Source organism: Bubalus bubalis, chromosome 18 (assembly GCF_019923935.1).
Source record: "Bubalus bubalis isolate 160015118507 breed Murrah chromosome 18, NDDB_SH_1, whole genome shotgun sequence".
Classification (NCBI taxonomy): domain Eukaryota; kingdom Metazoa; phylum Chordata; class Mammalia; order Artiodactyla; family Bovidae; genus Bubalus; species Bubalus bubalis.
The window spans coordinates 11294295-11317954 of NC_059174.1; the positions used below are offsets into that span (position 1 = coordinate 11294295).

At 56.9% G+C, this 23660-nt stretch overlaps 2 protein-coding genes across 6 annotated transcripts in view; one reads left to right on the forward strand and one right to left on the reverse strand.

Annotated features, from left to right (window-relative positions):
* The window catches only part of GSE1 (Gse1 coiled-coil protein), a 395343-nt gene extending 377793 nt beyond the window's left edge, over positions 1 to 17550 (forward strand). For 3 of the 5 annotated variants that reach the window (XM_044930677.2, XM_044930674.2, XM_025269793.3), the window contains 12 exons: positions 167 to 364; positions 857 to 1048; positions 1405 to 1709; positions 2247 to 2571; positions 4807 to 5420; positions 6092 to 6204; positions 6423 to 6693; positions 7963 to 8076; positions 8800 to 9165; positions 10434 to 10706; positions 13120 to 13223; positions 13794 to 17550. In XM_044930677.2, coding sequence (XP_044786612.2) covers positions 167 to 364; positions 857 to 1048; positions 1405 to 1709; positions 2247 to 2571; positions 4807 to 5420; positions 6092 to 6204; positions 6423 to 6693; positions 7963 to 8076; positions 8800 to 9165; positions 10434 to 10706; positions 13120 to 13223; positions 13794 to 13928 — 3010 coding nt within the window. In that variant the 3' untranslated portion in view covers positions 13929 to 17550. The remainder of the gene's footprint in view (positions 1 to 166; positions 365 to 856; positions 1049 to 1404; positions 1710 to 2246; positions 2572 to 4806; positions 5421 to 6091; positions 6205 to 6422; positions 6694 to 7962; positions 8077 to 8799; positions 9166 to 10433; positions 10707 to 13119; positions 13224 to 13793) is intronic. The other 2 variants (XM_044930675.2, XM_044930676.2) reach the window with 2 other exon arrangements.
* A 1146-nt stretch (positions 17551 to 18696) lies between these two features.
* GINS2 (GINS complex subunit 2) overlaps positions 18697 to 23660 on the reverse strand; it is a 31330-nt gene continuing 26366 nt past the window's right edge. Inside the window, exons 3-5 of the mRNA XM_006047508.3 lie at positions 21913 to 22012; positions 19155 to 19281; positions 18697 to 19014 (exon numbers count right to left, since the gene is read on the reverse strand). Of these exons, the coding sequence (XP_006047570.1) occupies positions 18889 to 19014; positions 19155 to 19281; positions 21913 to 22012 (353 nt within the window). The 3' untranslated portion in view covers positions 18697 to 18888. The remainder of the gene's footprint in view (positions 19015 to 19154; positions 19282 to 21912; positions 22013 to 23660) is intronic.

The window sequence follows — 23660 nt, forward strand, 5'->3', positions numbered from 1 at the left end:
ATGCCCCCTGGTGAGGGGCCAAGGCGGCCCGAGGATCGGCAGCTGCCCACCTCTGGGCCCTGGGCCTCTGGCAGGGACTGCTGTTTCGAGGAGGGAGGTGGTGGCGGGGTGCAGGGCAGGGGCCCAGGGGCCCGGAGCTCACCTCCACACCCCCTCCTGCCTGCAGCCTGCAGCGGCCCGTGCACCATGTGGTACCCCCCAGCACGGTGACCGAGGACTACCTGAGGAGCTTCCGGCCCTACCACACGGCCGAGGACCTCCGCGTGTCCTCCCTGCCTCCGCTTGGCCTGGACCCTGCCACCGCCGCAGCCTACTACCACCCCGGCTACCTGGCCCCGCACCCCTTCCCACACCCAGCCTTCAGGTGAGGCATCCGACGTCCCCAGCCGCCTGTGGGTAGACGCTGGTCTGAGACCAGATTCCCTGAGGCGGGGACTGTGGGGCGGGCCGCTCCCCCAGCCTCTGGATGAGCCATCCAGAGCTTGCTCCTGGAGGGAGACTCTCCTCTCGCCGGCTGGCCTCCCTGTCCCCCGCCTCCACCGAGGGTTCCCGGGCGCGCGTGACTGTTAGTACCCTGAGCAGACGGCGCTGTGCCTCCACTCTGTGTAGGAGCTTCCCGGGTCAGACGGTCAGACCTGGAGGGGCCCCACCCCGGCTGAGCTGAGGGGTGGCCGGCGTGGCCTTGTGGCCTCTGGGAGTGCAGGGCTTTGGAGCTGGCTGTGGAAGGGGGCTCTCGCGGGACCTTTGTGGAGGCCCTGTCCGCCGCTCCCGCATCAGTACCTGTGCCTGGCGAGGGGGCTGGGTCCTGCCTTCCTCTCCACGATGGCTGCTCACCGGCCCCCTCTGCCCCCTACAGGATGGACGACTCCTACTGCCTGTCAGCCCTGCGGTCCCCCTTCTACCCCATCCCTGCCCCTGGCTCCCTGCCCCCGCTGCACCCGTCGGCCATGCATCTCCACCTCTCGGGTGTCCGCTACCCGCCGGAGCTCTCCCACTCGTCCCTGGCGGCGCTGCACTCGGAGCGGATGTCCAGCCTCAGCGCCGAGAGGTAAGCCAGCCCCGTCCCGGGGCCCAGCTAGGCCAGCTGTGCTTGGACGGGCCACCCCTGTCCTCCACCCACTTGCCTGCAGAAGGGGCGCTGCCGGGAGCTCCCTGCCGCTGTGTGGAGGTCGCGTCCTCACAATCACCGGCCGCGGCCGGGAGCCTTCCAGGCGCCTGGAGAGTCTCTGTCCACCGCTTTCGGTCTCCAGTGGACGCTGAGTTTTTTCTTGGCGTGTTAGCAAAAACAACCTGGCCCCTGGCCCCTCCCTATTGGGAGGGGGAGAACCCCGGGCTCACGTGTGAGCGCCTCGCTCCTGGGGGTTCTTCCCGCCACGGAGGTCACATCCCCGTTCTTACCTCCAGGCTGCAGGTGGACGAGGAGCTGAGGCGGGAGAGGGAGCGCGAGCGCGAGCGGGAGGCTGACCGCGAGCGCGAGAAGGAGCGGGAGCGTGAACGCGAGAAGGAGCGCGAGCGCGAAAAGGAGCTGGAGCGCGAGAAGGAGCGGGAGCTGGAGCGCCAGCGGGAGCAGCGCGCCCGCGAGAAGGAGCTACTGGCCGCCAAGGCGCTGGAGCCGGCCTTCCTGCCCGTGGCCGAGCTGCACGCGCTGCGGAGCCACGCCGCCGAGGAGCGGGCCAAGCCCTCGGAGCAGCTCACCCCGACCCGCGCAGGTACCCGGGGAGGGGTGGGCCCCGGGGCAGCCGCATGCCGTGTGATCAAGCCTGGTGGGCGGGGATGGGGGCAGGGGGCGGCCCCGGACCGGGAGCCGAGGACAGGGACGTCCGCTGGCAGGATTTAGACTTGGTGTGAAGGCCGGTAGATAACTGAGATTGTGCACTGTACTTAGATTGTGCGCCATAGCACAACCAAATTCTTAGAGATGATAGCTTGGAGTATTTAGCCTTAGTTTTTAGCGTACTTTATTTTACTAAAACAGTGAATTTGCACAGCAGCCTAACCTTCATTCTTAACATACTTGAATCTCACTATACTTACGTACAACCTTAGTCTGCACGGTTGTCTAACCACTGGCACGGGCGATTCCCCCCAGAGCTCAGGTCAGCTCTGCTGCGTCAGACAGGCGGGACCCCCGGGGAGCAGCCGTGTCCTGCCTGGACCCACGGAAAGGGGGCGCCCTTCTCTGAGGGGGCGGGGCTGAGCCGGGCGCCAGGACCCCGCCCCGCCCTGACGGCCTCTCCTGCCCACAGAGAAGCTGAAGGACGCGGGCCTACAGGTGCCCAAGCCCGTGCAGCACCCCCTGCACCCGGCGGCTGCCCCGCCCCACGCGGCGCCCGGCCTCCTCGCCGGCCACGGGCTCTTCTCTCTGCCGGGCAGCAGCGCGGCCACAGCCCTGCTCCTGCAGCGCACCAACGAGGAGGAGAAGTGGCTGGCGCGGCAGCGGCGCCTGCGGCAGGAGAAGGAGGACCGACAGTCGCAGGTGTCCGAGTTCCGGCAGCAGGTGCTGGAGCAGCAGCTGGACCTGGGCCGGCCGCCAGCACCTGCGGACCCGGAGCACCGGCCGGAGAGCGCCAGGTGGGCTCCGGGGGCGGGCTGGGGCCCGGGGCGGGTGGGGGGAGGGGGGCGGAGCCTGCGTTTAGCGAGTCCCTCTGGTCTGGCTGCCTGTGGAGCGCTGTTACTTGGGTTCCATGTCACCTTCTAAGACCCCCTTCTGGGCCGAGAGGAGGGAGACAGGGGAGGAGGAAGCTGCTTGCTTCAGGGGCTTCATCCGCCAGGAACTGGGTTCACAGCCGGCCCAGCCCCTCTGGGCAGGCTTGGTGCCTGAGGGGGGCGACCGAGAAGCTTCCATGGACATTAATCTCTGTCCTAGCATCTCTCTCTGTCCAAACTGGAATGAGAAGGGGACTCCCTTTGATTTTTAGTCATACAAAAAGTTAATTTTATTGATTTTATAATTTAAAAAAAAATAACCCATTTTTTCCTGCCCTGTTATAAAAAAAATTTTTCCAAGAGGCTTTTGAACCTGTCTCTGGGACCCTGGCTGCCGACACTCACCTTGTGAGCTGGGCCCCTTCTCGGAGCTGACCCGGGGCCTCGCTGCCCCCGCCTGCTGATCTGGCTGTCACCCCGTGTCCCCCCCCACCCCACCCCACCCAACTATCCCTCCAGGGCTCCTTCCGAAGGCCCAGGTGGAGACCCTCAGCCAGAGTTGGTGGCAGGAACGGGTCTAAGCCTGGGGCACGCTGGGCCCTGCCCCGGTCTCCTCCGCTGTGCACAGAGTTCAGGCGGGAGGGCTTCTGAGCTTCTTCCCAGCCCTCAGTGTCCATGGTGCTGCCTTCTCAGGATGAGAAATACTCGAGGTGTCTGGGATGGAGGTGTGAGTGTCCACTTGGCTCCCTCCCTCTTTGTCCCAGCTCCTGCTGGCCAGTGGGTTTCTGTATCCTGGGCGTGGCTGACCCATCCAAGCCCCTGCCTCGGCATCCACTGATAAGGGTGCCCGGGGTGGATTCACCTGGCTAGCTGGGTGTGGCCGGGAGTGAATCATGCTGGGGCCCCTGGCTGGGTCTCTGTCCTGCTCGGCCAGGCTGGACCATCTGCTGCACATGGTCCCTCTGCTGCTCTAGGCCCACTTGGGGCCACACAAGGGCTGTCTCCTCTACTTCTGAGCTGCCCTCTGCTCCCGTGACCCCGTAAGGGACCGGGCGAGCCGATGGTACACGTTCACCATCTCCTGATGAGTCCAGGGCACGCTGCCTCCCTCGGCCTGGGGCCCCAGGATCCCAGTGCAGCTGTCAGGGCCTGTGGGCTGCTGCCCCAGCAGGTGTGGCCTCTGACCCCTGGCCAGGTGGTCCCCATGGCAGTGTGACGTTCCTTTGGGGCCCTGTGATCAGAGCTAGAAAACCAGTCTGTGCTTGGCTCCAGTGCAGGAAGTTATTTATTCTGGTATCAGGTTTTATGCCTTTGCCGTTTACTTAGAGACTCACAGCTTTTTGATGTAGCTGGTCCCCTTTGGTATTGGCCCAGCAGCAGTGCAGCAGCCTCGGGGGCTGTGGTGAGCCGGCCCCTTCCTCGGGCAGGAGGAGCCCTGGGCACCTGCCTCGTGTGCCTGCCGTGGCCTCTGCTCTTTCCCCTCCAGTTCCCTCGGATCCTGCCCTCGGTCACCTTGGCAGCATGGGGCTTCCCTTAAAAAATAGTAGGTAAACTTTGGCAAAAACAGCAGCCACGTAGTCTTCTGAAGGTTGAATTTGAATTTTGTTTTAAATGCACCAGGGAGAGAGGCACTTGGTTCAGCCTTGAGGCAGAGCTGTTGGTCTGAGGCCAGTGGGAGGGTCGTGTGCTCTGCTGGTGACCTGGCTCTCGGGACAGGCCCCGGTCTGGTCCTCAGAGACCCTCTGGGTGTAGATGCTGCTCCCCGGGCATGTGGGGTCACTTCGGTCCTGACGGGGACCACCAGTGGGGAGCAGCTGGCCGTGAGGGTCTCCTCGGAGGGTCTCCCCCAGTCCACTCGGCTGGGCAGACCCCTCAGGCTGGTCTCATGCCGCCGTCTGTGAGCACAGTGTGGGGAGAGGAGGTCGGCCCACCCCCACCATCTCCCACAGGTGGCACGCCTTGGGCCTTGGGTCCTCTGGGAAGCTGGTCTGCATCAGCCTGCGGAGGATGTGGGTCCCTTGGCTCCAGGGTGAAAGGCACGTTCTCCCTCCAGTCCTGGGGAGGGGGCCTGCAGGAGGCCTTCTCACCACCCCCAGTACTGGCTGGGGGCTCCCAGCCCAGGCCCTTGGCTGACAGCTGCTCCTGCCCCCACCCCCCTAGGCCGGGACCGAACCGTCACGAGCCGGGCAGCCGTGAGCCCCCGCAGCACTTTGGCGGGCCCCCGCCGCTCATCTCACCCAAGCCCCAGCACCACTCGATGCCCACGGCCCTCTGGAACCCTGTGTCCCTGATGGACAGCTCGCTGGAGCCGCGGCGCGCCCCCGAGGGCCACCCCCCGCACGGCCACCCTGCCCCATTCGAGCCCAGCCGCCCGGCTGCTGTCCCACTGGTGAAGGTGGAGAGGGTCTACTGCCCGGAGAAGGCAGAGGAGGGGCCCCGCAAGCGCGAGGCCACCCCCCTAGACAAGTACCCACCGCCGCCCCGGGAGCCAGGGGCCCTGGAGCCGCAGGCCTTCCCCCCGGGGCCCGGGCCCTTCCTGGCGGAGCTCGAGCCGGCCACCCCGACTGTCTTGGGCCAGCCCCGGGCCTCACTCGCCCCGCCGGCCGCCTTTGGGGAGCCCCCTGGACCCCTGAAGCCAGGCTCGCCCTACCGGCCCCCGCCGCCTCGGGGCCCCGACCCTGCCTACGTCTACGACGAGTTCCTACAACAGCGCCGGAGGCTGGTCAGCAAGCTGGACCTGGAGGAGCGCCGGCGGCGAGAGGCCCAGGAGAAAGGTCTGGTCTCCTTTCCTCGCTCCTGCGCCAGGTGGCGTGGGACTCAGCCAGCAGCGCCCTGGGGTTCCCCGGAAAGCCACAGAGAATGGGAGAGCAGGCCCAGGGCGAGTGTGGCACCTCCCACCTGCACAGCCCCTCAACAGCCGGGCGGGACCAGGGGTCCCAGCCCAGCTCCTTCTGCTAAGTGCCGAGCCCAGCCTCGCAGCCAGAAGCGGGGCCCGAGGCCACGTGAGGAGCGAGTGTTTGGTCCCGGAAGGGCTGTCCCTCCACTCACCTGTGAGGCGGCGGGGTCGGCCCTGGGCCCTCAGGCTCTGCTGTTCTGCATGGGACTGTGCCTTCGCGCTGACGGGGGGCCCGAGTGCCCTGGCCCTCCTGAGCAGGAGGGGAGCAGACGTGCAGAAAGACCTGGGCTGCCCTGTCCCCGGGCCAGAGTGAAGGACAGTCCCCTGCCGGGGCTCTGTCAGCCCTGGTGCCCACCTCGTGCCCCCACCGCCAGCCCTGAGAGGCCTGGGGCTAGGGGGTTAACGGATGCAGGGCCCAGGGTTGGGGGTGGTCAGGGGCAGCGGGGCCTGGCCTGCGGGTGGGCTCTCGGGTCCGAGGGGTGCCCCATGTGCATCCCCTGGAGAGGCGAGCCCCCTTGCCTGTCTGAAGAGCTCCTTTCCTGCCTCCAGGATACTACTATGACCTGGATGACTCCTACGACGAGAGCGACGAAGAGGAGGTCAGGGCCCACCTCCGCTGCGTAGCTGAGCAGCCGCCCCTCAAACTGGACACGTCCTCCGAGGTATCTGTGGTCTCGCCGCTGTCGGGCCCTGGGCTGGGTTGCGGGCACCCCCTCTCAGCTTCCCCACACCGGCTGGGACGCCTTCTGGGCGCCCTCTTCCCCCTCCCCGGGCCAGCCCGGAGTGTCCACAGCACAGCCTTCGAGGCCCAGGAGGCCCCGGGGTCAGCGGGAGCCTCTGCCCATGGTTTCAACCTCATTTGTTTTCTTTCCCAATCTAGAAGCTAGAGTTTTTGCAACTTTTTGGCTTGACCACCCAACAGCAGAAGGAGGACTTGCTGACCCAGAAGCGGAGGAAGCGCCGGCGGATGCTGAGAGAGCGCAGCCCGTCGCCCCCCACGGCACGGAGCAAGCGGCAGACGCCTTCACCCAGACTAGCGCTGTCCACCCGCTACAGCCCCGATGACATGAACAGCAGCCCCAACTTCGAGGAGAAGAAAAAGTTCCTGACCATCTTCAACCTGACCCACATCAGCGCCGAGAAGAGGAAAGGTGAGATGGGGCGGGGCCGGGCCGGGCCTCGGGGCAGGCTCGCCAGGGCAGCTGGGGGTCTCTGAGGAAGCAGAGGGGCCATGGGCTCTCGGGGTTGAAGCTGCCCCTCGGCTCTCACGGACTCGTCCCCCCGTCTCTTCGCCACCACGCCCCTCTCCGTCGGGAACTCACACGGCCCCTCCAGAGCGTGTTTTCTCTTGTGTCGTCCCATGAAACTGAAGGTGGCTGGTGTCTTGTGTAGTCAGCCGTGGACTCCCACCCGCTCTTGCCCCGGCCAGGTCTTCCGGTGCCTGTGGTTGCTGGGTCTCCGCTTCGCGGGCAGCTCACGTGGCTGCCGTTTCACGTTCTGATGGCAGGAGGTGAGGGTGGTCCACAGCCACGGGGCAGGGCCGGGCCGACACCCACCGTGTGTGGACAGCTCGCCCTTCCGGATCGGTCTGGCCATGAGGGGCCGACTGGGCTGGAATCTGAACTCGCCTTCTGGGGCACCCCCTTCTTTGGTCTACACTTTGTCCTTGCTCAGCAGCAGGGGAAAACTTGACCTTTCTGGGCCGCACGCCCACACTGTCCCCCCTTGCTAAGGCCTGGTCACCTCTTTCTGGAAGGAAGTCAGGAAAGCAAGAGTTCTTATTGGTCATTTTAGTTGCTTTCGCTCATTTTGTTCATTTTGGGCCGAACCGGTGGGCGTGGATTCCTGCTCTCTGTTAAAGAGGCAGTGATGGGACCAGGACACATCCCTGGGAACGTGATGGGTTTTGACAAGCGCGTCTCTTGGCCTGACTCAAGTCCTAAGGAAGTTCGGCGAGGGGCCCCTGAACTGCGGGGTCACAGGGGGTGTGTGTGTGTCCCTCTTCCCTGGTGGCAGCTGTCATGGGAGCCATGCTTGCAGCGGGAGCAGCGGGGAGTGGACCGCCCCGGGAGAGAGCCTGCCTGCCCCGAGGCGTGGTGTGGCTTTTCAGGGTTGCTTCCTGTGTTGAGTCCAACTTTTTAAAAATGAGAATTCACCCACAGAGGCTTGCAGGTACCTGTGACTCGCCACATGCACGCACCGTTGTTCTTGGAACACCTGAAACGTCAGGTGGTGACAGCCAAGGAGTCCGGGCTCTAAAGTGAACGTTCTTCCTCTAAAGCCAGCCTGTGCCTGCGGCTTCGTGTCTCGTTCCGAAGGACTCAGGCCTGCCGGCCGCGGCCTGAGCCACACTCCTGCTCCTCTGCCCGCTCAGGAGTGGCGCGATCCCCCCCGGTAATCTCAGGCTGCTTTTCTCACAGACAAAGAGAGGCTTGTTGAGCTGCTCCAGGCCATGAAGCAGAAGGCGCTGTCCGCCGCGGTGGCAGACCCGCTCAGGACCTCTCCGAGGGACAGTCCTGCCGTGTCCCTGAGCGGTAAGGCCAGCCCCATCCGCCACCCCCGGGACTGTCCCGGGGGTGCCCAGGGCCGCAGGCCACCGACCACCCTAGGTCGTCTTCCTCCCGGACACGGCGGGCTTCTTTCTTCCTCTCCCTTCTCTCTCTCAAGCTTCCTGCGCGTGGGAAGATCTCAGCGGAGCACGGTGTCAGCAGTCACGCTTTCAGGGGTGTGGGGGTCCTGGCTCCTCCGGCGGACTCGGCCTGGTGGCGGGTGTGTCTGGGCCGCCGTCTGTTCCCCCCGCCGTGGCCCGGGTTTCAGTTTCAGCACTTGCCGCTTGGGCTCTGTGCTCCTGGCGTGTGTCTCACAGGCCCTGTGACACCTGCTTTCTCTCTCTGTCTCTGTCTCTCACGGCTCTGACTCTGCTGTCCTGCCGACGAAGCAGGAAATGTTGGTGGTCCGGCCCTGTTCTTGGCTCCTAATTCAGTCTTTCTCTCTGGATCTGGCTGTGTAACTTCCTGCCTCTCGGATGACCAGAAGTGACTTGCTCCTTCCTTCACATTCTTCTTCCCAGACGCCTTCCTGGGGCACCTTTCAAGAATGGCCTTGCTGCTTAAACACACCCTGTCTCAGACCAAACATTGCACGCTGACCTTTAATTAAATGGCTCCGGAGTCCGGGTCCTCTGTCCTAGGTTAGAGATCAGGGTCGGCCTGTTCACATGTAGGTCTGACCATGTTCCTCGCTTTCTGTCTCTTAAGAACCCACCACGCAGCAAGCCTCCCTGGACACGGAGAAGCCTGTGGGCATTGCCGCCTCCTTGTCTGACGTCCCGAAGGCCACGGAGCCTGGGAGGCTGGAACAGCTCCGGCCTCCGGAGCGCATCCAGGAGCCAGCCCCCGCCGGCAGTGAGAAGGCCAGGCCGAGTGAGGCCCCTGGGGGCAAGAAGAGCCTGAGCATGCTCCACTACGTCCGGGGCCCCGCGCCCAAGGACATCCCCGTGCCGCTGTCGCACAGCATCAACGGAAAGAGCAAGCCGTGGGAGCCCTTTGTGGCGGAAGAGTTCGCGCACCAGTTCCACGAGTCCGTCCTGCAGTCCACCCAGAAGGCCTTGCAGAAGCACAAAGGTGAGGAGGCCGCTAGGACTGGGGCCACGGCATCTGGTGTTAGAGGCAGGCTCTGCCTCCCAGCAGAAGTCATTTGACTTTTTTGTTAAAAAAAAAAAAAGTAATGACAAGGGAGGAGCCTTTTCAGCAAAAATAGGATCCACGCCTTTCACGGTGCAAGGATCTCCCAGCCTGCCCGCAGACTCACCTGGGAACACCACTGTCCCTTGAGCACCAGACCCAGCGGCACTTAGAGGGACATTCTGGTTGCTCTGGTCTGTGCCTGAGCCCCCGGAGTCGAGATGCCCCTTGGACATCTCCGTGTGGGAGTCACTACAGTTCAGAGTACAGGGGTCAGTATGTTTGATTCCCACTGAATCAAAGGTTGAAACTGACTAGAAAAGAATGCTCAGGGAGCAACAGCCGAGAGAAAATTATATGATTATTTTCACATTATTTTGCCAAAACTATTTTTAAAATTTTCCTCCTATGACCTGTAAAAAACTGAATAGACAGAGAAGCATTTTTAGATAAACAGGTCTGACAGTGTCAGTATCCTTCAGGTAAAGTAATGCTGTCAGCAGGGATGAAATGAAAAAGTGAAGGGTAGTGGTTTTTGATGTGGATTTAAAAAAAAAGGCAAAACAAAACTCTCCTGTTGGATGTTTCTTGTGAGTTCAGAGTCGTATTTTTCAAGAAGGGAAATGTTTTGGCTAGATTAAACCCCCATGCTCCCTCTAAGACACACCCACAGAGGTTTTCTGGCAGCTTAAGGACTTAACTTTTCCTGCCTGATCTCACCCCTTCCCTGACTTTACACTTGCCTGTTTCCTCGGGACTTGAGCATCATCCAGCCCCTGCCACTTTGGGCCTTACGGGTCCACTGACTGCCCAAGGCTGCTGTCTGCACCGGGAGGCGGAGCAGACCCAGTCTGGACAGGCCCAGCCTGTTCAGATTCTTGGTAGCACGGGGTGTGCTCAGGGACCGGAGCGCCTGTGTGTCCTGGGAGAGGGTGCAGACGCTTTACAGAGCAGGGCGGCGCGGCTCGTAGCCTAACCCAGCCGAGCGCATCGGCACAGTGTGGTGACCTGGAGCCAGCTCCGCCACCATTGCGGCGGCACACTCCAGCCTTTCTGATGGAGCCGCCTCTGGTCTCCGAAGGGCAGAGGCCTCGCGCCGCTCCGTCGGGTCTGCCGGGACCTGCTGACGGCGTTGCCTGCTCCCGGGGCGTGTCCCGGGGGCCCTGTGACCGCCCTGGGGGCCCTGTGACAGCCGTCTCCCTCCTCAGGAAGCGCAGCTGTGCTGTCGGCGGAGCAGAACCACAAGGTTGACGCGTCCGTCCACTATAACCTCCCCGAGTTGCAGTCCTCCAGCCGCCTGCCTCCGCCCCAGCACAATGGGCAGCAGGAGCCCCCCGCCAGCAGGAAGGGCACCCTGGCGCAGGAGATGGACCCGGACTCGGAGGAGGAGGACGACGGAGAGGACGACGACGAGGACCCGCCCAGGCGCAAGTGGCAGGGGATCGAGGCCATTCTGGAAGCTTACCAGGAACACGTGGAAGGTACGGAGGGCCGGGGAGGCAGGCCGGGGGCCTGGGAAGGGTGTGCCAGGAGGCTCAGCGGGCTCACGATGGGTGCCGGTTTCCATCGCCAGGCTGGGGACTGTTTGAGTGACAAGGCCCCGGGCTCCTGGGCCATAAGCAGACAGGAGCCTCAGAACCGCTCCTCGGGCTTCTGGGGTGCCCGGGCTAGCTTGCAACAGCCATTCCTCAGGGGCAGACGTCCTCCCTGGAGGAACCTAGGCGCCGAGCGCCTGCCCCACCCGGTGTGACAGCGTGGACCTGGGCCTGCTTGCCCCGCCGAGTCCTGTTGCACTTCTGAACATTCTGTCCGTCCTCGCCCTGTGGCTATGCACACAGGTCCGAGAAAAGGCAGTGTTTCACCCAGCCGAGCCCAGGTCTCCCTCTTTGGCGCGCCTTGCAGGCTGTGTGTCTCAGGACGTGCCCACAGGCTCCGATCCTCCTGGCGCAGCACTCAGCACAGGAGGCCAGCCCTTGTCGGCCTCCAGAACGTCAGAACCCTGGCCGTCGCCACTTCCAAATTCTACTTATTACCGTACTGTAGAGAAGTTTTTATCATGAATATCACAATCATTTCAGATATTTTGAAATAAGCATCGTAAAACCAGCTAAGTATTCAATACAATCAAAAAGAATGCCCTCGTAGCCATAACAGAGTATCAACGCCTATATTCTTTTTATTGAAGTATATATAGTTATTTGTTAGTTCCAGGTATACAGAAAAATCAGTCTGTTATACACATATCCACTCTTTCTTACGTTCTTTTCCCATATCGGCCATTAGAATTTTGAGCAGAGTTCTGTGTTAAAACCAATCTCCCAATTTATTCCCCACCCCCATAATCAGAAGGCTGTTCTCTGCATCTCTGATTTTATTTCTGTGTTGTAAATAACTTCATTTGTACCATTTTTTTTAGATTCCACATATATGTGGAATCATATTTGTGATACGTGTTTTCCTCTTACTTCACTCGGTATGATCATCTGTGGGTCTATCCATGTTGCTGTGAATGGCATTTCATTTTTCCTGTGGCTGAGCGGTATTCCACTGTACATATATACCACATTTTCTTTATCCATTCCTCTGTTGATGGACATTTAGGTTGCTTCCATGTTTTGGCTGTTTAACAGTGCTGCTGTGAACATAAGATTGCATGTATCTATTCAAATTATTGTTTTCTCCAGATATATAGCCCCCAGGGTTGCTGAATCGTATGGTAGGTCTTTTTAGTTTTTAAAGGAACCTTCACAGTCCTCTTCATAGTGGCTGCACCAGTTTATACACCCACAAGTAGGAGGGTTCCTTTTCTCCATACCCTCTCCAGCATTTACTGTACATTTTTTGATGATGGTCATTCTGAATGGGGTGAGGTGGTGGTTTTGATTTTCATCTCTGATAATTAGTGATGTTGAGCATCTTTTCAGCCATCTTTATGTCTTCTTTGGAAAAATATCTAGATGCTCACCCAGATGGTGAAGTGGTGGTCCAGTGGTTAAGAATCCACTTTCCAGTGAGGAAAGTGTGGGTTCAATCCCTGGCCAGGGAACCCAAGATTCATTAAGAAAAATAAGGCGGGGCGGCAGGGGGGAATCTTCACCCATTTTTTGATTAGGTTGTTTTTTTTTTTAAATACTGAGCTACATGAGCTGTTTGCATATTTTGGAGATTAAATTCCTTATTGGTTGCATCTTTTATAAATACGTTCTCCTGTACGGTGGGTTATCTTTTTTTTTTTATGGTTTCCTTTGCCGCAAAAGCCTTGAAGTTTAATTTGGGCCCACCGTTTGTTTTTGTTTTCATTATTTCAGGAGGTGGATCAAAAGAGCTTGTTGCAATTTATGTCAAAGATTCTCCTGCCTATGTTTTTCTCCAAGGGTTTTTATAATAACCAGCCTTACATTTAGGCCTTCAGTCCATTCTGAATGTACCTCTGCGTATGGTGTTAGTGTTCTGCTTCATTATTATACACAGTTGTCTAGTTTTCTCAGCACCACTTATTGAAGAGACTGTTAAAACAGAGATTTATCCTTGAAGATTTGAAGCTCAGTATCTTTCGGAGAGCTTTTATTTTACTTGTTAAAACTATAAATTTCTAACAGCTTAAAAGTTTTCGTGTCTAACCCTTTTATCTTTCTTGAAAAATGCAAATTAAGGCTGTAAGTTGTTACTATTCCCTAAGCTGCACCCCTTACATTGCCCTTGGACGCTGCGTCCTTGGTCTTTACTCCGCCGGGCTGGGTCACTTGAGTGACATCTAGTCGCCAGCTCGATCGACAGGGCAGGGAGCTATGTGGTCCAAAGGGGAGCGCTTCGGCCAGCTGCTCTGGAGAAAGGAGGCCGCGCGGGGCCCGGGGCCCTGCGCACAGGAGACGTCACACCGGCTTGTCTTTTCAGAGCAAGATCTGGAGCGGCAGGTGCTGCAGGCGCAGTGCAGGCGGCTGGAGGCACAGCACTACAGCCTCAGCCTCACGGCCGAGCAGCTCTCCCACAGCATGGCGGTGAGTCTCAGGGATCAGACTGGCTCCGGGGGGCTTTCTTGACTCCACAGTGGTTATTCCTATTCAGCCTTTCGAGTCTGGGTTCAGGAGCACCCATACAGACAAGTTTTGAAGGGAAGTTGTGCTCTTGAGAGATAGGGGGTAAATTCAGGAGTCACCTGAGGAGGGAGTGTCATCTGTTTGCAGAACATGGATCTGGAAGGGTGGGGGCTGGTGCACTGCCCACGTCAGTCTCCCCCCGTGACGTGCTCAGGAGAATGGAGGGAGCGGGGAGAGCTCTTGGGATGGGATGGACCCCCCATACACACAGCCGTGACAGCGAGAACCCCGCCAGCTTCCTCCCACCTGCGGGAGGGACAGGATGGACCCCCTACACACAGCCATGACAGCGAGAGCCCTGCCGGCTTCCTCCCGCCCATGGGAGGAGTGCTGTCCTGTTTGGGGCTTGAACATCTTGGCCACTCCTGAAGCGGCAGAAGCTGCCGCTGGGAGACGCTGGGGGCAGTTAGAGTGCATCCCACAGCCTTCCTTACTGTGTCAACTGCGGGTCTGACACGAATCTCTCTCCAGGAGCTGAGGAGCCAGAAACAGAAGATCGTTTCAGAACGGGAGCGGCTCCAGGCGGAACTGGACCACTTACGGAAGTGCCTTGCGTTGCCTGCAATGCATTGGCCTAGAGGCTACTTCAAGGGTTACCCAAGGTGACGGTTTCCCTTGCACTAGGCCGAACCTATAGTATAGAAATATTATCTATTTTATTACCTTGAATATTTAATATTTTTCACTGGGAGGTTTGACGCTTAAAAAAAAAAAAAAGAGAATGTGCCATGCATGAAGCAAAGGATTCCAGGCTCCAGAAAAAAAGAACGAACTCGCCTTGACTTCAATGCAGTTGAATCACCTTTGTAATTCGGCAAGCAACCCGTGTAAGATGCCCATAGTTTCTTCCTTTTTAAAGGCGGTTTTACCCTTTGCAACGTCGTCATTTTTTAGTCTCAAGATGAAGGCTCCGTCACCAACACTAAGATCTGACTGTTTCGCAGCCCTGGGGCGCGTGAGTGGCGCGGACCGTCGGTGTGCGTGTCACGTGTTGCCAGGTCCTTTGGCCTCAGGAACCCGGGCTGCTCTGGCCGTGGGGTGGCTGGTCTCACTCCTCCCTGGGATTGAGACCCGCTCCAGCAGAAGGAAGGTGGGGTGCATTCTAAGTAAAGGGCTTATTTGTTTCAGTTATTTTTCCGCAAAATTTTCCTGAAAGCAACAGGTCCTAGGAGCACACAAAGCAACAGAACCGAAGCCTCACCCAAAGGCTTTCCCCCGGAAAAGCTCTTACCTAAAGTGAATCGCCAGACTGAAGGTACCTTGTTATTCCTTCGTGGGGGAAAGTGTCCAGAGCTCCATGTGTACATTAATCCACACCCACCCGATTGTTACTGCGGGTGGGGGGCGGGGGTGTTTTCATACAAATGTCAATTTTGAGAGAAAAGTCAAAGGTGCTTCAGCCTTGTACTGTGTATATATATTAAAAAACAAAGTTTTGTATGTTTTTATTACTTTAATTATTGTTATAAAAAGCCTGCCATTTTTAATATGTGGTTTGGGGGGATTTTTTGTTGTTTGTTTTCCTGTTTGGGGGTTTTGTTTTTGTTTTGTTTTTCTGGGCAAAAAAAAAAACCAAGCCTTGCTTTTAGTGTTTGTACTGCTGCTGGTCAGGACGTTATTGATGTGTTTTTAAAAATTAAAGAAGAAGAAAAGTAAAAAGAGCTTACCACTGGCGCCTACGCGAGCACTTCATTTTTGAGTTGCACCGGAGAGTGATGTGGAAAGCCATGGTTCCTCCTTCCCTCTCGCCGGGCCCTCCCCGGCTGCCCCAGCCAGCGAGCACTGCTGGTCTCCAGCGGGAACCAGGCAGGCGTGTGTGCGCAGCTTCACACACGCGCTCCGTGAGGAGAACCTTTGAGGTGGGCGCAGTTTCTGTGACAGGGTGCCAAGGTGTCTACAGCAGTCTGAGCAGGAGGTAGGGGCCTGGTTTAGATGCAGAGCTTCGAAACAGCCTAAAGGCAGGGTGAGCTACGTGCGCCAGAACCTCTCCTCGTGGGCTCACTGTGATGAGCGCAGGAGCCTCTGGAAACGGGGATAATCGTATCAGGGCGAAGCGCGGGGCTGGGGGAGCCCGCCCTCCTTGCCGCGGTTGCTGCTGGTTCAGGCTGGGTTGCGTCTAGATCAGAAAGGCAGCTCTTGCCCCAGTGGGCCTAAACCAGAGGCCAAGGCAGCCAGTGGTCGGTGCGCCTGGGGGAGGGGAGGGGACCACACATCAGTCATTGCCCCCCGCCCCTCCGCCCCAGCCTGGGAACAGGCTGGCTGACCTTCAGGAAGGCCAGGCGCTGTGACCAGTGGCCACGCCCTCAGCCCAGACCTTAGCTGTGCAGAACAGCTTGCTGGCAGATGGCACTGTGTCACTTTATCTGTTCCCACGCAGTTTGCTTTGTATGCCTGCCAACAATCTTCCAGTTATTAGCAAACTCAGACAAAAAGTGCCGCCAGTATTATCAGCAGTCAGCAAGTGCTTTCCTCTCTACAGAAATGACTTGAGAACTGAGAGCTGTTCTGGGGGCCTCTTCCCGGCAGAGACATGGAGAGCACCATGTGCCACAGGTGGGGACAGGTGTTTAGAGGGAGCCCCACTGCCAACAGTCAGGGCAAAACATCACTGAATTTCTCTATTTAAAACCTGCTTGCTGTTTCTGAAGGCCTAAGGGTTACATCTTGGCACTTCCCACCAGTCATCCTCCTCCATCATAGAAAACGTCTAGATGCCTTTGCTCCTGGGCGCTGGTAAAGGGCCTTGGCTAGAAGCAAAGGGAAGAATAGACCTGATGGGAAAAGCACAGCCCCGACCCCTCACCACCTGGCGGGGGGGCGCCCTTGGCTGCTGTGTGTTGGTTGGGGAGGAGTTCATGGCACACAGGTTAAAGGACAGCTGACCAGGGGTGGCAGCTCTGTCCCTGAGCGGGTATTAACAGCTTTCCCCTTCTGAGTGGCACCCCCTCCCCCACCTACCTGTGAGGATCTCCGAATATCCTAGGGCTCAAGAAGTAATATGACAATCAGAATATAAATACAGACCAGTAAGGCAACATGAAGAAAGAAAAAGGTAACAGAGGGTCTTGTGAAAACACAAGTGCGCCTCTCTGGGAGACGCATATCCAGTCGTGCCCCCCACTGACCAGTTTATAACCTGAAAACTCTTCTTCCAAAAGAAAGAGTAGGTAGCATCAGTCTTTTTTCAGTTTAGGCTTAAAAGCTGACAAATATGGAATCCCTAAAGCTTTTTGTTCAGCTATTTCACATTGAGTTTTTTGAAAGACAAAGTTCAGAAATATAGCAAATTTTCTCTAGAAGTGATTCTGGAACTTTTGTGTGAGCATTTTTGTGACCTGAAGGAGTTTTGCTAAATTTGAGGGGTACCTGCCAAAGCTGAGTCGTGTGGCTCTGTGCATTTAATCAGATCAGTAGTAACTGGAGCTTCCCCCCCACACTTGGCACTGCACGACCTGATCATTTGAAAATGAGTCTTTGTTTCATAGAAACAGGCAAACTGGCATAAAGTATCATAATCTATTATCTCACATAAGTGACCAATAGTTTAGTCTATATTCTAAAGGAAATGCAAGAATTGGCAGCATGCAAAGTGCTAAAAAAGATTATACCCTCAGGGAAATTCAAAGACTATTAAAAGGAGCCCCCTTCAGCAAACTAGCAAAGAATAACAACAGGTAATCTGAGTCTGTGTGTGGGGTGGCATTCCATCGAGTAGCTCACGGTGCTGCCCCATCTCTAAATCTAAGCCACATACCCCGTTTCCCTCTGAGCCACGGTTTAAAAGTGTAGACAGTTCCGGGGACCCACCACCAGATGGGGATGGCTAGCACGGGAAGTTGCTCCTCTTACAGTGTAGAGTAGCCACTTAGCAGCAGCCCCCTACTCTTCTAGTACCCACGCTATCGACGTCACTGCTTGCAGTAGCCTGTCCCCCAGCTTCCGATCCAGTGCTGAACTAGACCCCTTAACTCTGCCTGAGCTGAGGAGGCCCATGCTACGCCCGTGGTGCTGCTAACTGCCAGGACAGCCAGCCAGGACTCGGGGAGGAGGAGCGGTGCCTCGGTCACTCTGGGGGCAGTTTAGATGCTGTGAAATTAAACCTGTTCTAAGTGTACTTGTTTGAATTAACTGTATTGTAATATTATTTGTTAAATGTAGTAATTAGGTATTTATGAATATATTGCTGTAATTTCTGACAACATCCAGAAAATAAAATCTTCCTAAATCATGTTAAGAGAAAAATCTTTTTTATGTTGTAGTAAGGGGAAAAAAATAAGAACTCAACGATTCTACAGCTTTACAAGTAAAGTGTGAAGACAGATTCAACTGGACCTCAGCCCGGTTTTAGGAGAAGGGATGAAACTATGGAGATCAAGTGTTCTGGGTCATAGTCCCTGTGTGTGTGGCCCTTCAGTGTTTAAACACGAGCCGCTGTTTAGAAGGACATCTGGGGACCCACCTGGGATGGACAAATAGCGCCCAGGTAACTTGAAGTCAGTTGAGTTTTAAACACTGAAGGGTAAAAACACCAGCAGGGCCCAGTTGGTCACATGATCACACACATACCCCCGCTTCAGAAACCCTCGAGAACCACCTGGAGATTGAACCCGCTCATTACAGGACTGGACAGTCATTGCCCCCCGCCCCTGACTTGAGGGAAAGTACTTTCTGTAAGGAATCAAGCGGTGCTACAGCTGAAGATTCTCCTTCCAGGGAAAATCAGGACTCTGGCCCGAGCCACGGCTGCCTCAAGCAGGCTGTCCCCAGTCCACCAAGAATCACCACACAAGCCCCGTTTTCCCCTGGCAGCGCATCTTCAGCTTCACTTACACACACGTGGAATTAATTTCCCCTACTTTCTTGCTGATAAACAACCTTTTAGCCCTTTCCCAGAAGCAGCCAAGCAAACAAGAGACACCCAAGAGTGGGGATCGGAAGGGCATGCTGTCTGCTAACCCTTTCAGTCTGCTCTGTCAGATCCTTAAGCCACTGAGCCTGCTCCCTTCATGCGGGAGTGATGCAGGAAAAAACCCAAAGAGAATTGGGTGATTCCACCTTGATTGTGCATTGGGGCTTAATGAGAAACACGGGTCACCGTCACTAGCCGAGTGCTCATGGGCTGTCCCGCACAGTGTGAACAGTCTCTGTGGAAGACTCTGAATGTAGCCCAAGAGAAAGGCTGTGGCCACATCACCGTCCTGCTGTATCTTATCTCAAAAGCAACACCCGACATCACTGAACACTCAGCTGCACACGACCGTCCCGTGCAGGAGACCGGGGCTCTGCTGCAGAACGCTCCCATTCTGCCAGTGCTTTTTCTTCCCCCATAAAAAGCAGCTGGCTCCCAGACACAGATAAGGAATTACAGAATGTCTCAACTGAGCATAAGCCTGTTGCTTTCCAACCAGATTATAAACCCATTCCTTCCTTCACTGCACTTTTTTTCGTAGATTCAGAAGTGGTCTAGAGTTCCAGAAACGTGAGTATCTCTGTCATGTCCCGAACACTCATGCCGCCTGGGGAGCCTCTTGCCGGCAGATGCGGGCCTGGACAAAGCGGTCCCTGCCTAGAAGTCCTGAGACTGGGCGCTGTCCGAAGGCTGCAGGTTTGTGCGGAGTTTGTACATGTGGTTGAGCGCTTGTGTGAGGAAAGCCCCACTGGTGTTGATCTCCATCAGGGTCAAGTTATCCAGCTAAACGTGAGGGAAAACAGCTGGTTTAGTTTTTGATTTCAAGAAAGGTTAAATCTACTGGATAAAGAACCAGTGAGCAATGGTTTTCTGAAAGCCAGCTCGGGCGTCGGCCCCTGAGCCCCCGCCCCCGTCGTGCGCACCTTGGCGTGTGCCTCCTGCTGCCTCACGAAGCTGTCGGCAGACACCCGGAACTTGGCTATGCGAGTGTCCCACACGTCCTTGATCAGGGTCCGGATCTCATCTGCTTTCGGGATGTTGTCCGAAGCACTAAAGGAAGAAAATGTGAGCTAAGTCACACAGGGAAGCGTGCAGTAAATTAGGCCAGCATCCGGGGAAAAGTGGCTTCTTCCTAAACACTGCTTAGACAGAAATGCACAAGCTGTTTGAAGGTCAAAGTCTGTTTCACCTTTCAGTTTTAAAATGTAAGGATTTCTAGCAGTTAACCTTGGTGCCAGGAAAATTCAGCCAGGATGTTAACCTTGGTGCCAGGAAAATTCAGCCAGGATGCTCACCGAGTCAGCTGTGCTCATATTAGCTGTCCCGGGCAGCCTGCAGTACAAGGACTTCTGTTTATTCACCAAAAACACTGAGGTATCGGGGCAGCAGCTCTGAGCTGGTCTTCCTGTCTAGGGGTAACTGGGTGCTCTGTGCTGTGTTCTGTACAATTCCCGCTAGAACACATCTTTCAAAGGCCGGCTCAGAGGTCATGGCCTCTGATGCTAATGCCCCAGGGCTACAGCCCACCAGGGAAAACGGACGGAGGCTGTGTGCCAGGCGCAGCCCTCTGCACTACACAGCACAGCACTTCCCTCCTCTCAGAAGCCCGTGAAGGACAGAGACCACAAAGATACGTTTGCAAAAATTACAAAACAAAAATCAGCATAAGTAGCCCACCCATACATAGCAAATTTGGGGTAAAAGTCGGGCCTGGAGTCCGCGCAGGGCACTGACAGCTTTCCTGTGACACATTTTAAACTGACCTTAACCTCTAAAGGAAAGGACAAACTAAGACAAAAGCAGAGGCCAACATCCTTCACCAGGCATCCTGGGATGAACTCCAGGGACGACAGGCTGGATGAGCCTCCGCAGGCTACAGCGAGCTCACGGGTGGAGACGGAGAGTCAGTGGTATAAAGCTGATGTAGGAGACTTAAGACCCAAACGTGTGGATCTTACGGTCTGAACAGCAGGTGAAGGAACAAAGGCCCACAGCTCCTTGTGAACTGCACTGCAGAACAAAGGCCCCTTCGCTGAATGAATGACTCTAAGGAAATGGGGGGTTTGATAGGAACTGTGTACATGATATTCTGAACTTCAAAACCTACAGATGTGCAGACCTTCCCTCTGCTTCTGTATTCTTTCTGAAGTCACTCCCCTCCAAGGCAGCCTCTGGGTCCTCCGAATGACACCCCCTCCCACCCATGCCTGAACACCCTCCTGGGGACACGGCTTCCGCTCCCCTGCCCTCAGCAGGCATGCGGGTCCCAGCAGCCCCGCTCCACAGCCCTGGGCTCTTCACCTTCTGTGCTGCCTACACCCTCTCCCCTAATACATGTCCCTCCATCCTCCGAGCCACGGAGCCCCTCCCGGGCAGTCCCAGGCGTGAGGGCTGCATCAGGCTGTTCTCCTAACAGATTGTCACACCACACCGGTAACAGAACCAGAACTTAGGCCTACAGGACCAATTCCACTGCCTAGTGGGACACTTAGCAGGTTGTACAAGGGGAATGTTGTGAACTGCCCAACTGCTGCCTCAGGTCAACTCAAGGACAAGCCCACGCGACGCAAGTCTCCACTTGAATCCGCAGTGCCATGCACGGGGCCCCAGCCCTCGCTGTTCTACAGCAGGCAGCAAGCCGCTTCCAACTTCCGTTCTGGACCTGCCCTTGAATTCACCAATTAAAAGGTGCTCAGCGTTTGAAAGGCTTGGCATTGTGCAGACTACATTCTAAGCTGCTTCTAGGCAACGCTGTCTATACTTGCCTGCTTTCTCCGCTGATTCATTCATTTATTGACAAACACGTGAGCAACAAACATGTGAGCACCAGGCACTGCTGGGGCACGAGACGGCCCCCGCCCGTGAGAACGGGGGCGGGGGCAGAGAAGCGGCCCAGGCAGACGGCGGTGAGAGCAGAGCGCTGACGAGGGCTGCCCTGGAGACAGGGATGAGGACAGGCGTGCTTACCTGGGGGCAGGACCTGTGCTAAACCCAGGAGGAGGCGGGGACAGGGGACTCGCTGGGCAGAGGGACGGGGCAGTGGACACGCACACGTGTGCTCTGAGGACCTGGACCTTCTACTTACGTGCAGAAGTGAGAGAGGCCAGCGTGACCCCGGACCCTGGAGAGAGAGGAAGGCCTGCAGAGCTGTGAGACCAAGAAGAGGGGAGCCGGGCTATGCAGTGTGAACACCAGGAGCAGGACTGCAAGCCTGGAGAGGCTCCAGAGGGCAGGGGAGGCCCACGCAGCCTTCTCTACAGAAGCGCCCTCTGGCTGAGGGAGAAGCCGACAGGGAGCCTGACCAGGGGCCTTCCCATCCAGCTCAGGGTCACAGGCAGACAGGAGCCCCGGCCCTTCCCTGTGCAGGAGATGGAAGCTCTCAGACACCCAGGCCCCAAGAAGAAAAGGGGTGCAGGGTGACTAACAACAGTGACTGCTGTGAAAGAAAAGCCACTGTTAGAGAGGGAGTCCAGAAACAAGCGGCGGTTAGGATGCAGAACAGAAAAAAGAACAAGGGGTTCACCAGGAGAGGGAAGGACAGAGGAAAGGAAAAGGGGAAGCGGGAGAGCTGGAGCCCAGTCAGCGTGTGCGCGCCTGATGCCTCCAGGCTGAGGGCTGGGGCGGAGAGGGGTCCAGACCGACGCAGGCAGCATGGGCTGTGGGCTCTGTGGAGCTACTCACTGATTTAACAGCAGTTTGGTGAGCTCCATGTAGTAAGGGCTGGGCATAGGTGTAAAAGTTTCTTCCTTTCGTTCATGATCTCGAATCTTCTCCAACTTTTCTGAAATTTAGAAGTGAATACATTTTACTATGACCATAAGCAAAATATATATTTAAAACCTTCCAAATTTACCAAGTGGGTTTCCCAGGTGGCGCAGTGGTAAAGAACACACCTGCCCAAGTACTTCATGTTACCTAGTCAATCAACTAACAGAAAAAAAAAAAAAACATTTTATCATTATTTATCACTAACTAGATATTACAGGGTTGATTTCTTCAAACCTCTAAGCTTCTCTTAGAGAAGGTGGTAGATTTGGGTTATAGCTGTTGCTGGGCCTGCAGAATGCATGACTAAGAACAGTCAGAGCCAGGTCTTTTCTTGGGGAGAGTGAAGTATTCTACCTTTGATGCAAGCGGACATGATAGTAACTAGTGACTGGCGAAGTTTCCTTCTTCATACCAAACCTTGTTTAGGATTTCCCTGCTGGCACAGTGGATAAGAATCCACCTGCCAATGCAGCGGACGTGGGTTTGATCCCTAGTCCCGGAAGACTCCACATGCCCTGGAGCTAAGCTTAGAGCCTGTGCTCTGCAACAAGAGAAGCCACCACAGTGAGAAGCCCGTGCACTGCAAGCAAGAGGAGTCCCTGCTGGCTGCCACTAGAGAGGAAGCCTGCACAGCAACGAAGAATCGGCACAACCAAAGATATTAACAGACAAAAAACACTGCTCAGAAGAGAGCAAGACAACCTACAACTAAGAGGAGCTTGAAAGCCCCAAGTCTGGAACCAAAGTGCTGAGTCCGATCCCAACCAGCAGGAACGTCACACACGGGCCTCCCCCGTCCTTCCCCCTGGCTGAGAAACCCCGGTCCTGAACCAGGCTGCGGCTGTGGCGAAGGCGCGCACCGGCCACTCTGCATGGGGTCTCCTCTGACTGCCCACCCACCCCCAGGGCCCCCGGTCCTCACCCTCTCCAGCCTTCTCCCCGCACACTCCTGCACCCCGAGGGCGTGCTGAACCCCCTCTCACTGCACGGAACGCGGCGTGTCAGCTGCCCTCACTGCTGAGTGCGCCCTCCTCACTCTCCAGTCCATCAGCCTCCACGCAGCACCTTCCGTCTTAAAACTCTCCTCTGACTCCCCACAGTCAACGCCCCTCTCCCAGTCTAGCCCAGGCTGGTCCCAGTCTTGGGAAACGGCACCCCCAGCTCCGCCAGCAGCCCCAGCGGGCACCCTCACTTCTCTCTGATCCCACGGCCTGTCCCGCAGCAAACCCTGCCCATCCTGTCTTCAAAACACACCTGGACCCCAACCACGTCTGCCCACCTCCATCAACCCAGTGGTCGGGCCACCCTGAGCTCCTGTTGGGACCCCCGCCTGCCCTCTCTCCATACTCGTCTTCCCCACACCACAGACCGACTCTCCCTTTTTACATCTACCTCAGAGGATAAAACACCTCTGTCTGATCTCTGCAGCAGAGACCGACAACACCCAGTGTGGCCTGGGGCGGAATAGCAGCAGCTCGTACATCTCTGCTGGGTCACAAGAGCGGTTCAACCACGCTGCAGGGCTGCTGAGCGGCTCCTCCGAGAGTGAGCAGTCTGCCCTGTGAGCTGGCAGTTCCAGGGCTCTAGGCATTTATTTACCCAAGAGAAATAAAAGCAAATACCCACAAAAAGACTCAGACACGACTGTTCACAAAGCAGCC